Source organism: Miscanthus floridulus, chromosome 6 (assembly GCF_019320115.1).
Source record: "Miscanthus floridulus cultivar M001 chromosome 6, ASM1932011v1, whole genome shotgun sequence".
Lineage (NCBI taxonomy): Eukaryota > Viridiplantae > Streptophyta > Magnoliopsida > Poales > Poaceae > Miscanthus > Miscanthus floridulus.
Window position 1 is genome coordinate 79,194,860 of NC_089585.1, and position 13,412 is coordinate 79,208,271.

Sequence of the window (13,412 nt, forward strand, 5' to 3'; positions counted from 1 at the left end):
CATGTCATTGGTTATTAGTCATGTTCATAGAATATTTGGACTCCTAAGATGATCTCAAATGAAACAAAATTAACTAGAAAAGCTTTAGATCTCAGCTAGCACCAAACCAACTATACTTTTGGTATAGCTTAAAATGGATATTTTTGGCTCCAGACAATCTCAAATAAAATGGTTTTCAAATACAAAGTTGTAGATCGCATCAAGAGCTACAAATTTTGTAAAGACCACGTCAACATTCGAGGCCGTTCAAAAAAAAACGAATATTTTGATCCCTTAATGATCTCAAATAAAAAAAATGACAAATGAAAAGTTTTAGATCACATCAAGATATAAAGGTTTTATATAAACCATGTTAGCATCAGAGGTCATTTCAAAAAAAATATGAATTTTCAAAATTTGGTATCTTCAATCGTCAAGCAATTTGTGCTTTGGTAAATAATAATAATTGTAAGAAGGGCGCACCTATTGCAAGCGGTAGAGTCTTACCGCCTGTGACCAGAAGGTCCCGGGTTCGAGTCGTGGTCTCCTCGTATTGCACAAACGAGAATAAGGCTTACCACTGACACCCTTCCCTAGACCCCGCATAGAGCAAGAGCTGGTATGCCCTTTAAATAATAATTGTAAAACAAAAGCGCTATTACAAGCAGCCCAAGTGACAGACAGGGACAATCGCAGCAGGTCAGCACCAAAATGGGCGCCCATGTTGAGTCCCTGCAAACCTCACAAAGTTTCTGTTAGGAGACAACACGCCCGATGTTGAGTTCCTGGGCCCTCCAGGTTCGCGGACGGAAACTTGGCACCACACACTCTTATCCACAACGAGAGCGTGGGTGTGTGTCCAAAACCTTCTCCACGCGTTCCTTCCCTTCCCTTCCCTCGTCTCCTCCCTGTTCTGTTCATACCCTCCCAAGAAACAAAAGAAGCCAGCCAGCGCTTGCTGCAAAGCTCAAGCGCCGCAGCAATGTCTCTGGCGCCGTCCATCCCTTCCATCAAGGTGAAGGTGGGGGCCGTCTCGGTCGCGCCCCCGCACCGCGCATGCCGGTCCTTCGCGGTGATCAGGAGCTCCAAGGCGGAGGGCCCCATCCGGAGACCTGCGGCGCCTCCGCTGTCGCCACCACCACCGATGCCACCCAAGACGCCGGCTCTGTCCACTCCTCCCACCCTGTCGCAGCCTCCGACGCCCGCGAAGCCAGTCGCACCACCCACGTCGTCGCCGCCGACACCACCTTCTCCTGAGCCGAAGCCAGTTGAGGTCACAGCCCCGGGGGCAGCGCTGCAGAGGCCGGTGGCTGGGGCTGTGACGCTGGAGTACCAGAGGAAGGTGGCCAAGGACCTGCAGGAGTACTTCAAGAAGAAGAAGCTGGAGGAGACCGACCAGGGCCCGTTCTTTGGGTTCTTGCCCAAGAATGAGATTTCCAACGGAAGGTACGTTTGCCCCTGCAAGATGCTATCAAATATGTGAACCAGAAGTTCTACAAAAAAATTGTGAACCAGAAAGCTTTTTGAACTATCCAATATGGTTGGTGAGATTTTTCCTGGTACCTTCAAATATCTGAAGGTTTTTGAATCAGGGACATTTCTTGACCTAATAAACTAAACTGCAAATTGATCTAGCCTGAGCTTTACAGAGAGCATGCTCCTTAGCAATCAATAAATCGATCAAACATCAGACTTGAGATTGATTAATCAGTTGAGAACTGACATGTTTCCAATCCATTTGGAACAAGGCCTAGTGAAGTTACCAAAAACTATCATGTCCCCTTCATGCTACTCAATTTACTCGTGTAAGGTTCTAAGTAAATATGAGTCTACAATAAGCATGCTAAAAAATGCAAAATGGGTAGATGTAAAGATTCACCACATTGTTGAATAACCAGATAGCTTGTCTATATGTGCTAATTCACCTTGCTACAAATCTTGCAGGTGGGCCATGTTTGGGTTTGCAGTAGGGATGCTAACAGAGTACGCAACAGGCTCGGATTTTGTTCAGCAACTGAAGATCCTTCTCTCCAATTTTGGAATTGTGGACTTGGATTAATGGCGGACTTGGTGTTTTCGTTATGTATAAGTCTTTTAAGTGTAATGTACTTACTTGATATGGCATATAGAAAATTTTATCTTGCACGTTGTTTGACTTGGTTTCATTTGTGCTGTCCTGTTTGGTTACACATTAATATCAATTTCCAGTTTTCTTCTATTAGCTACCTGGGTTACACGGGAGGACAATACTGTAGGATTTACTGAGTTACAGTGTGGGCAAAAAGGTTTATCTCTAATACTAATGTACAATTACAAGTTGCCAAATGCCAATAATAGTATATGCTTTCAGACAAATAACAGCGTATGTAGATTGGCATTGCTACATTATGATGTGAATATGCCATTGTTCTATCCTGGTTCATCTAGCATTAAGCAATAGGATCACAAGTCAAAAGGAGATGCTTTAATTAAAGGGCGTACCCAGTGCAGAGAGCTCCTCTATGTGGGGTCTGGGGAAGGGTGCTAGTGACAAGCCTTACCTTTGCCTGTGCAATACGAGAAGACCGCGACTCGAACCCGGAACCTTCCGGTCACAGGCGGTAAGACTCTACCGCTTGCACCAGGCCCGCCCTTCAAAAGGAGATGCTTTAATTGGAACACTAAAAAAGGTGCAGTTTCAAAAGGTAACACCATGCAGAAGTTATGCATGATGGCATTAATCGGCATTGCAGTGCAGAGATGGATAATTACACGAAAAGTGATTGATTTGATAAAGTTCTTCATCAAACTCTGCAATTGCTTTTTCCACCTGTCATTGTCGACATAAAGTTATTCCAAATAACCAAAAGATGGAATGTTTTATTTCAGACATTTATTAAAACATGATAACGCGAACAATGTTTTTAAGGTCTTACCTTCTCATGAGCCGAACGCTTCAAAATTTCAAGCATCTGGTCAACAGAGACACCAGCATGTCTAGACTGTAGACAGCACACGAAATAATTACTACTAGTGGCCTAGAACTAGATCCAACCTTCATGGACCGCATCTCTTCCAAAGCAGCACGAATGTCCATATCCTGCTTTGAATCCATTGCTCTATTTTCCATCTCTTTCATTGCATCACCCTCCTCATCATCCATTTTCCTCTTTTCTGTCTGCTGCCTGAATAAAAGAATATTCATCATGGTGATAAAATTGAAGATTATATGCATGGAATCGAATTTGTCCTTCGAATAAGCCCCAAAATCACTTACCTCGTCCTGTTCACGCCAAGGTTCAAAATTGTGACTAGCCCCCGATTCCACTGTGCACTTGAAGTAAAACCTAAATATTTGTATTCCCATGTATGTCTGTGTCCAAAAGAAGGGAATATCATTAGCATGGGTTAGCATACAATCAGTAATCAAAACACACACTAGTTGATAGGGATATGAATTTCCACGGTTCCAAGATAGGCAACCAAATAAAACATTATGCCAGACCATAAAATGATGAAAAATAAATTCAAACCATGGTTGTAAATTCAAAAGCACAAATATGCCTATGAAAAAGCTCCTAGCTAAATGAAGAGATGCAAGCGCTAAACACAAAGAACTGATGTCTCCATCAACACTGCACAACCTAGAAGAGTAGGCAGAGCACATGTAGAGATAAGGAGTGAGCATGAACACATATCATGCATGCAAAGTGGTGGCTCAGGAATAATATTAATACATTCTGGACTTATTTGTTAGTCGCTGAATTCTCACTCTTGGAAGTAGCAGAATTCTTACTCTCATCGAGAGAGAATGACATTAGGAGTTGGGACAATTTTCTGGTTTATTTCTCAATGCCATACCAACCCGAGGGGTTGGGGATACATATTTATAGGCTGCTAGCCAGCCAAGCATATACCAAGATGCTAGTCTAAGATGCTGTCCTAGATGCTAAGATACTGTCCTCTAGATGTTAGTCTAAGATGCTGTCCTCTAGTCTAAGATGCTGTCCTAAAAACACAAAGACCATAACAGCCCCACAAAGACCACAGCAGCCCCACAAAGACCACAGCAGTCAGACTTATCCATCATTCTTCCCATAAGTCTTGTGCGTCGTCTTGTGGGAAAGTTGAACCATCCCGGTCCTAGAGCAGAGCTCAAGGAACTTAATCCTCCCAAGGGGCTTGGTGAGCAGGTCCGCAAGCTGGTCCTTGGTGTTGATATAGCTCGCCTTGATGCTCCCTTCCTCAAGACAACCTCGGATGAAGTGGTACCTCACCCGGATGTGCTTGCTGCGTTCATGGAAGACGAGGTTCTTTGCCAGGGCCAGAGCGGACTTGCTGTCCACCCTGAGCTCCACCGCTCTAGTGTCTCTGCCGAGGAGATCACCAAGCAGTCGAGCGAGCCAGAGCGCCTGAGTCGAAGCGGTGGAGGCCGCTATGTACTCGGCCTCGCAGCTGGACAGGGCCACCACCTGCTGGTTGACCGACTGCCAGCTAACGAGGCACTTGCCGAGGAAGAAGAGGATCCCGCTCGTGCTCTTGCTGGTGTCGATGTCGCCGGCGTGGTCGCTGTCGCTGTACCCGACGAAGTGTGCCGCCCCAGGGCACCTAGGGTAGTAGAGGCCGTGGTCGAGAGTCCCCGCAACGTAGCGGATGATCCTCTTCATAGCCTGCTGGTGCTCCTGTCGGTCGGTGCATGAACCGACTAACGTAGCCGACAGAGAATGCCAGGTCCGGCCGTGTGTGGGCGAGGTAGCGAAGGCTCCCCATAAGACGCCGGTACTGCGTAGCGTCCACCTCCTCCGTCGTGCTGTCGCGGCTCAGCTTCAGCCTCTCCTCCGTCGGAGTGAGAGCTGAGTTGCAGTCGGTGAGCCCAGCTAGCTCAACGACGCGCTTGGCGTAGGCGGTCTGTCGAAGCGTAATCCCGGAGTCATCCTGGTGCACCTCGATTCCCAGGTACAAGGAGAGAGGCCCCAGGTCCCTCATTTGGAAGGTGGCCTTCATCTCTTCCTTGAATGCCGCCACCTCCGCATCCTTGGTGCCGGTGATCACCAAGTCGTCGACGTAGACACCCACCAGCAGAGCATTACCTCCACTGCCCCGTCGGTAGATGGCCGCCTCGTGCGGGCTTTGGTCGAAGCCCATCCCCTTTAGCGTGGAATCCAACTTGGCATTCCACGCCCTCGATGCCTGCCGCAAGCCATAGAGGGCCTTGCGCAGGTGGAGCACCTTGCCCTCCTTGCCAGGGATCGCAAATCCCGACGGCTGGTGCACGTAGACCTCCTCCTTCAAGTCGCCGTTAAGGAACGCCGACTTGACGTCCATGTGATGAACACGCCAGCCCTCCTGGGCAGCTAGCGCAAGGAGTCGCACGGACTCCATCTGTGCCACGGGAGCAAAGGCGTCGTCGAAGTCGACCCCCTCCTGCTGCACGAAACCTCGTGCCACCAAGCGAGCCTTGTGCTTGACGATGGCACCGGCTTCATCCCTCTTCAGCTTGTACACCCACTTAAGGGTGATCGCGCGGTGATCACGAGGAAGGTCAGCAAGCTCCCAGGTGCGGTTCTTCTCAACCGCATCCATCTCCAACTGCATCGCGGCGCGCTATGCCGCGTGTCTCTCGGCCTCTGCAAACGACCGAGGCTCACTGTCGTCACACGCAAGGTGCAACTGTGCCTCCAGGTCGTGAGGCACCGGTCCCGGCACCGGCTGGTCGCCGAGAAGGTTCTCCATCGTACGGTACCGCAACGGCTCGTCGTCGTGGTACACGTCGACGCGCTCCTCGTCGTGAGAGAGCGGAGTAGCGAGCTTAACCAGGCCATTCTCGACACAAGCTGGTGGTGGAGTAGACGTGCCCGGAGTGGTGCCTGTCGGTGCTGGAGTGCGTGGCATTGCCGGCTGTGGTGGAGCCGACGAAGAACTCATCGCAGCCGAGGTCTTGGCTCGAGAGCGTGGTGCTGTCGGAGTAGCAGGCGCCGGGGTCGGTGGAGGCTCGGAGACTGGGGTAGACGCGCTCGCCGAAGAAGAGCCGCCTACTCCCCCAGCTCCCTCGAAGTGGACGTACTCGACAGTGAAGTCGCCGTACGTCGGAGCCGAGCCGTCGTCCACCGCCTTGTCCCATGCCTATCCTCGCCCTTCGTCGAACACAACGTCGCGCGCCGTGCGCACACGCTGTGTCTTCGGGTCGAGGATGCGGTAGGCCTTCGAGCCCTCCGCGTAGCTGATGAACACTCCCAGAGTGCTCCTGTCGTCGAGCTTGCTGATGTGGCCAAGCTCCTTGGCGAACGCGAGGCAGCCGAAGACCCGCAAGTGGGAGACCGTCGGCTTGCGCCCATGCCAAGCCTCGTACGGCGTCCTGCCGTCGAGCACCTTGGTAGGCGAGCGGTTGAGGATGTAGACGGCCGTCACCACTGCCTCTCCCCAGAAGACAGCCGGCATCCCCCTCTGCTTGAGGAGGGCCCGAGCCATCCCCACAACCGTCTGGTTGCGCCGCTCGACGACGCCGTTCTGCTGCGGGCTGTACGGCGCGGAGTAGTGACGCTGAATGCGCTCGTTAGCGCAGTACGACGCGAATTCAGCCGCCGTGAATTCGCCGACGTCGTCGGTGCGCAGCACGCGCAGCTTGCGGCCGCACTCCGCCTCCGCAGCAGCCTGTGCGCGCCTGATGGCGTCCGCAGCCTCTCCCTTGTTGCCGAGGACCATCACCCACATGTAGCGGGAGAGGTCGTCGACGAGCAGCAAGAGTAGCGTCGTCCTCCCGGTGTGGCCGGTGTCACCGGGCCACACAAGTCCCCGTGCACAAGCTCGAGCCTCTCCTTGGCTTGAAAGCTAGCCCGCTATGGAAAGGGGAGTCGCCTCTGCTTCGTCAATACGCAGACATCGCAGAGCTGCTCCACATGGTCGAGGCACGGCAGGCCTCGCACCATCTCCGTGGCACTGAGCCGCTTCAGGGCCTCAAAGTGAAGGTGCCCGAAACGCTCGTGCCACTGCCACGCCTCGTCGTCCCGACGGGCAGCGAGACAGAGGGGTTGTGCCACCTGCACGTTAAGGACGTAGAGTCGATTTGCGCTTCTGGATACCTTGGCAAGAAGGCGACGACGACGATCCCAAATCCTCATGACTCCGTCCTCAACCACCACGCGCGAACCGTTCTCATCCAGCTGTCCCAAGCTGATGATGGAGTTCCTCAACGCAGGGATGTAGTAGACTCCGGTGAGCAGCCTGTGCTCACTAGACACGGTGATGAAGATGACGGAGCCGATGCCCTTGATCTCCACGCCGGAGGCATCCCCAAACTTGACAGAGCCTCAAACGCTAGAGTCAAGCTCGGTGAAGAACTCCCGTCGACCGGTCATGTGATGGGTGGCGCCGGTGTCGAGGCACCACCCGTCAGTCTTGTCGTTGCCGGAGCTGTCGCCGAGGAGGGCGTGTGCTTTTGGCTCGTCGAGGTGGAGGAGAGCCGCTGCGGCCGGTGCCGCTGGAGGTAGCTCAATGCTTGCATGTGCCATGAACAGAGCCGGCTCCTCCGCCTGTGCGACGTGGGCCTGGCCGCGTCGTGGCTATCGGCAGTCCTTGGCCCAATGGCCGAGCTAGCCGCAGTTGCGGCAGGCGTCGTCTCGTGCCGGCTTGTGCCTGCCGGCGGCGCCGCCCTGGGCGCCTCCGCGGGCATCACCCTCGGCACGTCCTCGCGCCCCGGCCTGGGCGTCTCTGCGCGCCTTGCGTGGCTTGCGGCCGCCTGTCGCGGAAGAAGGCTCCCCCTTCTTCCGATCACCTTGGCTGGCAAGCCACTGCTCCCGAGTGAGAAGGAGCTTCCCACCAGTGGTGATGGGCCCCGAGAGAGACTGTGGCTCATCGCTGTCGACGACCTTGAGGCGACCTATCGCCTCCTCGATCGACATCATGGAGAGATCCAGCAGGAACTCGATCGAGCGAGCCATCTGCTTGTACTTCTCGGGGACGCAGCGAAAGAGCTTTTCGACAGCTCTCTCCTCGCCGTAGGTGTCATCGCCGAACTGCACCATCTTCTGCAACAGAGTGTTGAGACGGAGAGCAAAGTCATCAACGTCCTCACCTGGCTTGAAGGCCAGGTTCTCCCACTCCTTACGAAGTGCCAGCAGCGTGGACTTGCGGGCGCGGTCGCTGCCGATGCGTGCCGCAGCGATGGCGTCCCAAGCCTCCTTGGCAGTCCGCTTGTTGGTAAGCGAGAACTGCATCTCGGGTGGGGCTGCAGCGATGAGGGCATCCAGTGCCCGTCGATCTAGGTCGTAGTCGACGTCGCCGTATCGGACTGCCTCCCACATGTGCCGCACCTAGAGCTTTACCGTCATCACCGCAGCCCACACGACGTAGTTGGTCTTGGTGAGGGTAGGCCACCCACCGCCGGGACCGACGTCCCTAACAACAGCCTGGAGCCCGTGGTAACCACGGTACCGATCCGGGGAGAGAGAGCCACGCTGCCTGTGAAGGCCGCGCTCTCCATCGACCCGTCCGCCACCGTTGCCGTGCGCGCCTCCTCCAGGAGCGCCACCGGCGCGTCCACGCCTGTTTGAGCTGCCGACGTGCTCGTGGGCGTGCGCGGCTACCCCAAGAGCGCCACCGCCGTGCGCGCCTCCTCCAGGAGCGCCGCCAGCGCGTCCGCGCCTGTCTGGGCTGCCGCCACGCTCGTGGGCGTGCGCGGCTGCCCACTGCGCCGCCCGCGCTCGCGCTGCCTCCCTCTCTAGCAGCTCGAGGTCCGCGTTGGCGGTGTCGTCAGCGGAAATGGAGCTGTCGTTGCTGCCGCGCAGAGCCTCGACCTCCGCTGCCGCCGCACGCGCTGCATTCGCCGCCGCCGCTGCTTCCGCCTCCGCTCTGGCTGCTGCCAGCTCCGCCGCTGCCAGCCTCGACGCCCTTGCCGCCGCCGCAGCGGTCTCTGCCGCCGCTCGCTCGTGTTCCTTTGCCGCGACAAGTTCGGCCTCCTGCCGACGCCGCGTACTCGAGGCGACCGAGCGCTGAGACTGCCCTACGGACATAACGCGCTACCGGGGGGCTGCTGTGTGGGGAGAGGGCTGCTTCAGACTGCGTGGGGGAGGCGCGGGGGAGGAGTGAGCAGGAGCGGCCAGAGCTGCTGCTCACAGCTAGGGCTGTTGTGTGGTTGGGAGAGGAGATGAGCAGGAGATGCTTAGGCTACAGGATAGTACGGCTCCGATACCACTTGTTAGTCGTTGAATTCTCACTCTTGGAAGTAGCAGGATTCTTACTCTCATCGAGAGAGGATGACACTAGGAGTTGGGACAATTTTCTGGTTTATTTCTCAATGTCATACCAACTTGAGGGGTTGGGGATACATATTTATAGGCTGCTAGCCAACCAAGCATATGCCAAGATGCTAGTCTAAGATGCTGTCCTAGATGCTAAGATGCTGTCCTCTAGATGCTAGTCTAAGATGCTGTCCTCTAGTCTAAGATGCTGTCCTAAAAACACAAAGATCACAACAGCCCCACAAAGACCACAACAGCCCCACAAAGACCACAGCAGCCAGACTTATCCATCATTATTCATGTAGTCATGACGAACAAAAGTTGCTAGGTTGGGGTGTTGGGCAGCCCATGGACTGTCATGAAAACATAACACCTATAAATCAGCAAGCCAAATTATTAAATTCAATTTTAATGTTAGATGCTAGAGGTGTAAGCTTCGAGTATTTGACAGATGCAATGATTTCTTTACAAATTCCACGGGATAAGGGAAAATGGAATAATAGTTGCCAGGAGTTAGTTATTGAATGGTAAATTCATGTCTGAAGAGAAACTCTAACAGTAATTTTGTTTGAATATATATATTTGACTTAAATAAGAGAAAGGTAAGAAACTTGTACCTAGCATCTGGCAATGTGGTATGACCTGAAAGGTTAGGAACTGGTACTGAACCAACCTTTCAAATCAGTTATCAATAATCTCCACAAGAACACTTCCCATCTTTGAAATGATGAAATCGGATAGAATCCCTTAAAATGATTTGCTGGCTAATCATCTCAGAAATGTATCTAAAGGCTATGTGACAATCTCCGCAAACCCGAAGGTTCTTCATTATTCTTATTGGGCCACTTGAGGAACGAGTCAGAACAAAGGCAACGGTTAGCTTCTCACTGTGATAGCTCAACAGCTCCTCTTTGTTTTCTTCTTCGAGATCATACAAGGCATACTCTGTCAGGGGAACATAACCGGCATTTCTTATATTCTGTATCAAAAAATTCAGCTTTTCGTATATTTCTTTGGTGTTTGGATGTGATCTGTCGCCAGCGATGAAAGTATGAACTCCATCATTTAGGGTTACCCAACAGCGACCAGCCTCCTTTTTCACTGTCGCTTGCCTCATTGCAGCTCAGGCTTTGGCTGTATCTTCCCACATTCCTGTAGCTGCATGAAAGTTAGATGCCAGAACATAGTTTACAGGATTTTGAGGCTCTATTTCCAAAAGCACCCTTGAAGCTTCTCTCCCCAGATCAATCTTAGACCCGTCTTTTGACTGTCGGCAAGCAACTAAAACAGTCCTCCATATGAGAGCGTTAGGTTTCATTGGCATTCTTTGTATGTACTCCTTTATCTTGTCAATCTTACCAGCTCGACCAAGGTCTATGATACAGGAATAATGTTCAATCTGAGGTAGTATACCATGATCCGGCATCATTTCAAAGTATTCTAAACCTCTTTCCACCAATCCAGCATGACTGCATGCAGATAGGACGCTGACAAAAAGTGACATGGTCTGGACTTTCTCTGCTGCGCAGCATTTCCTCAAATATCTCAAGGGCTTTCCTTCCAAGACCATGTCTTGCATAACCAGAAATCATAGAATTCCATGAAAATTCATTTCTCTGAGTCATGGAATTGAAAAGCTTAGAGGCATAATCCACCCTACCACACTTGGAGTACATATCAACAAGAGCACTCTGAACCACGACATCTGATTCCAAGTGCGACCTAATACCAAAAGCGTGCATCTCCATTCCACGCTCCAATGCTGCCACAGAAGCACATGCATTTAGTATAATGGAGAAAGTGCAACAATCCATTATTTGGCCACTGTGTAGCATAAGCCATACACAAATCCATAGCCTCCTGTAGATGGCCATTGTAGATGTAACCTGAAATCATAGAATTCCAGGAGACGGCATCCCTTCTGCCAGACATGTTAGAAAACAGATGCCCGCAGGAATCCATATCTCCTGATTTTGCATAGCATGATATGAGTGCATTATCTACCACATTGTCATCCATAACTCCATGCTTCAGCACTGCAGCATGAACCTGCATTCCCCAATTCAAGAACGTACAATGGAGATAAAGCAGCAAGTAAGTTTACAAATGTTACTTTATTTGGGATCAAACCACCCCTCATCATATTGTTGAAAACTTCGACAGTTTCAGAAATAGGTGCTTGTGAACTAGCCATGACACCCATCATAGAGTTCCAAGAAACTTCATCATGTTCCGCCATAGAGTTGAAAACCTTCCAGTAATCTGACATAGCTCCACATTCTCCATACATTTTAACCAGTACATTTGAAACAGAAGTATCTAAATCTAGACCCCACTTGACAGCATCACAATGCACTTGCTGACCTGCAGTTCAAAGTTTCAAACCTGCGCATGAACTCAAGCAACTGATTACTGCAAAGTTTGATGGGCTTATGCAACTTTGTCTCATAAGACAGTAATGCATAACTGCTTCTTCACAGTTGCCATTCTGATCAAGAGCTGAGATGATGGTGTTCCAGGAAATCCTATCCGTTGCTTCCATTAGCTCAAAAATTTTAGAGGCACTATCGATGGCACCACATTTGGCATACATATTAACCAGTCCATTACTAACAGCAATTTTCAGATCAGTAAGCCCAGTTCTAAGCATATGCCCATGGACTTCCTTACCTTTCCTCAGCCCTTCTTCAGATATAGAATATTCAGCTATGGCACTGAGCAACACAACATATGTATCTGCGTTAACAACAACAGTATTCCTTGTCCCCACGAAAATCTTTACTGCTTCTTCACTGCAGTGTTGCCTGACCAACCCAACTATCAAACCATTTAAGGTAACTGCATTCTTCTCTTTCAAACTGAGAAAGATGTCCTTAGCTTCATCAATGAAGCCATGTCTCGCAAAAGCGCTAACCAGAGCACTACCCGTAGAGGTCACTAGAACAGCCAGATTTGAGCACCCTCACGAATACTTGGTCAAGCACAGCCGAGCTGCCTGATGACAGAGATATGGCAGTGATCAAACTGCCAAATGTATGCTCTGTCGGGCGCAGCTGAATCCTGGAATCATCTCGCTGCATATCCATGAACAGAGTGAATGTTGAAACCACATCACCTTTCTTAGCATAAACAGACATTAATGCGTTCCATGTGATCAAGTCCCTGATCGGCGTGCCATCAAACACCCGCTGCGCTAGGATCGGCGGACCAACAGTGCAGCTACCATACATTGAGATCAGGGCATTGCACACAGTGGTGTTTGACGCATATTCCGTCTTTGACAGCAGCCCATGGACCTGGATCGCGAAGCCCAGACGGTCGGGTCCTCCATCCTGGCACGCCCTGAGCAGCGTCCCAAAGGTGAAGGACGTGGGCCTGCACCCGGGCTCCACCTCCCGCAGCATGGCGCGGAACACCCGGAAGGCATCTTCGGCGATGCCCTGCAGCACGTACCCGGAGAGGAGGCAGGTCCAGGAGACGGCGTTCCGCTCGGGCATTTCGTCGAACAGCCGGCTCGCGGCAGCCAGGCGCGCGCCCTTGGCGTAGGAGTTGACGAGATGGTTGGATAAGAAGAGGTCATGATTGAGCCCCCGCTTGGGGGGGGGGGGGGGGGGGGGGGGGGGGGGGGGGGGGGGGGGGGGGGGGGGGAAGCGGAGGCGGAGGCGGCGGCTGAAGAGGAAGAGGCGGAGCGGAGATTGAGGTGAGGTAATGGCGGGAGCTTCCGGTGCATGGGTGTTGAGAAGGAAGAGGTTACAGGTATCGCACTCGCACTATTGCCGAAATACGTGAAACGGTGAAGGTGAAAGCTCGCTTTGATTTTTTTTTGAACATCCGATTTTGCTAGGTATCTCCCTCCCAACCAACCGATCCAACAGCAATGTCCAAATTGGTATTTATTTAGATTGCGAGTAGTTATTAAGATTAAAAAAATGAAAATGATACGGTAAGGACGTCTAGACGCTTCAGTTCACGGGCTGCAAGCCTAACGGCTAATAGTTGTAGCCTCTCGTCCGCTCGCTTCTAATCGTAGCATGTTGCCTCCATTCTCTAAAACAAAATCACCATTGCTCGAGCGGACGTGCTCCACCGCGCCGCCTCGGTACTCTCCATGACAGCCGGGGCCCGAGGGCCAGCATCTCCAACGCGCCTAAGCGCGGCCGCATAGCTTCATCCCTCTCCATCGCACCTCCCGGCCGCCTGCCTTCCTCCCTCTCCACC

General features: G+C 52.0%; 1 protein-coding gene and 1 pseudogene across 1 annotated transcript; one reads left to right on the plus strand and one right to left on the minus strand.

Moving 5' to 3' along the window:
• Positions 1-700: 700 nt before the first annotated feature.
• LOC136456196 (light-harvesting complex-like protein OHP2, chloroplastic) lies at positions 701-2,144 on the plus strand. Its single transcript, XM_066455978.1, has 2 exons — positions 701-1,425; positions 1,924-2,144. Exons 1-2 carry the CDS (start codon positions 962-964, stop codon positions 2,036-2,038), a joined length of 579 nt encoding a protein of 192 aa, XP_066312075.1. The 5' UTR covers positions 701-961; the 3' UTR covers positions 2,039-2,144.
• Positions 2,145-2,281: 137 nt separating this feature from the next.
• LOC136456194 (putative pentatricopeptide repeat-containing protein At5g09950) lies at positions 2,282-13,101 on the minus strand (annotated as a pseudogene).
• Between the last annotated feature and the right edge of the window lie 311 nt (positions 13,102-13,412).

Coding starts and splice junctions, on each gene's coding strand:
- LOC136456196 (XM_066455978.1), top strand. CDS start 962: ATGTCTCTGGCGCCGTCCATCCCTTCCATCAAGGTGAAGGTGGGGGCC. Junction 1,426..1,923: donor AATGAGATTTCCAACGGAAG/GTACGTTTGCCC, acceptor CAAATCTTGCAG/GTGGGCCATGTTTGGGTTTG.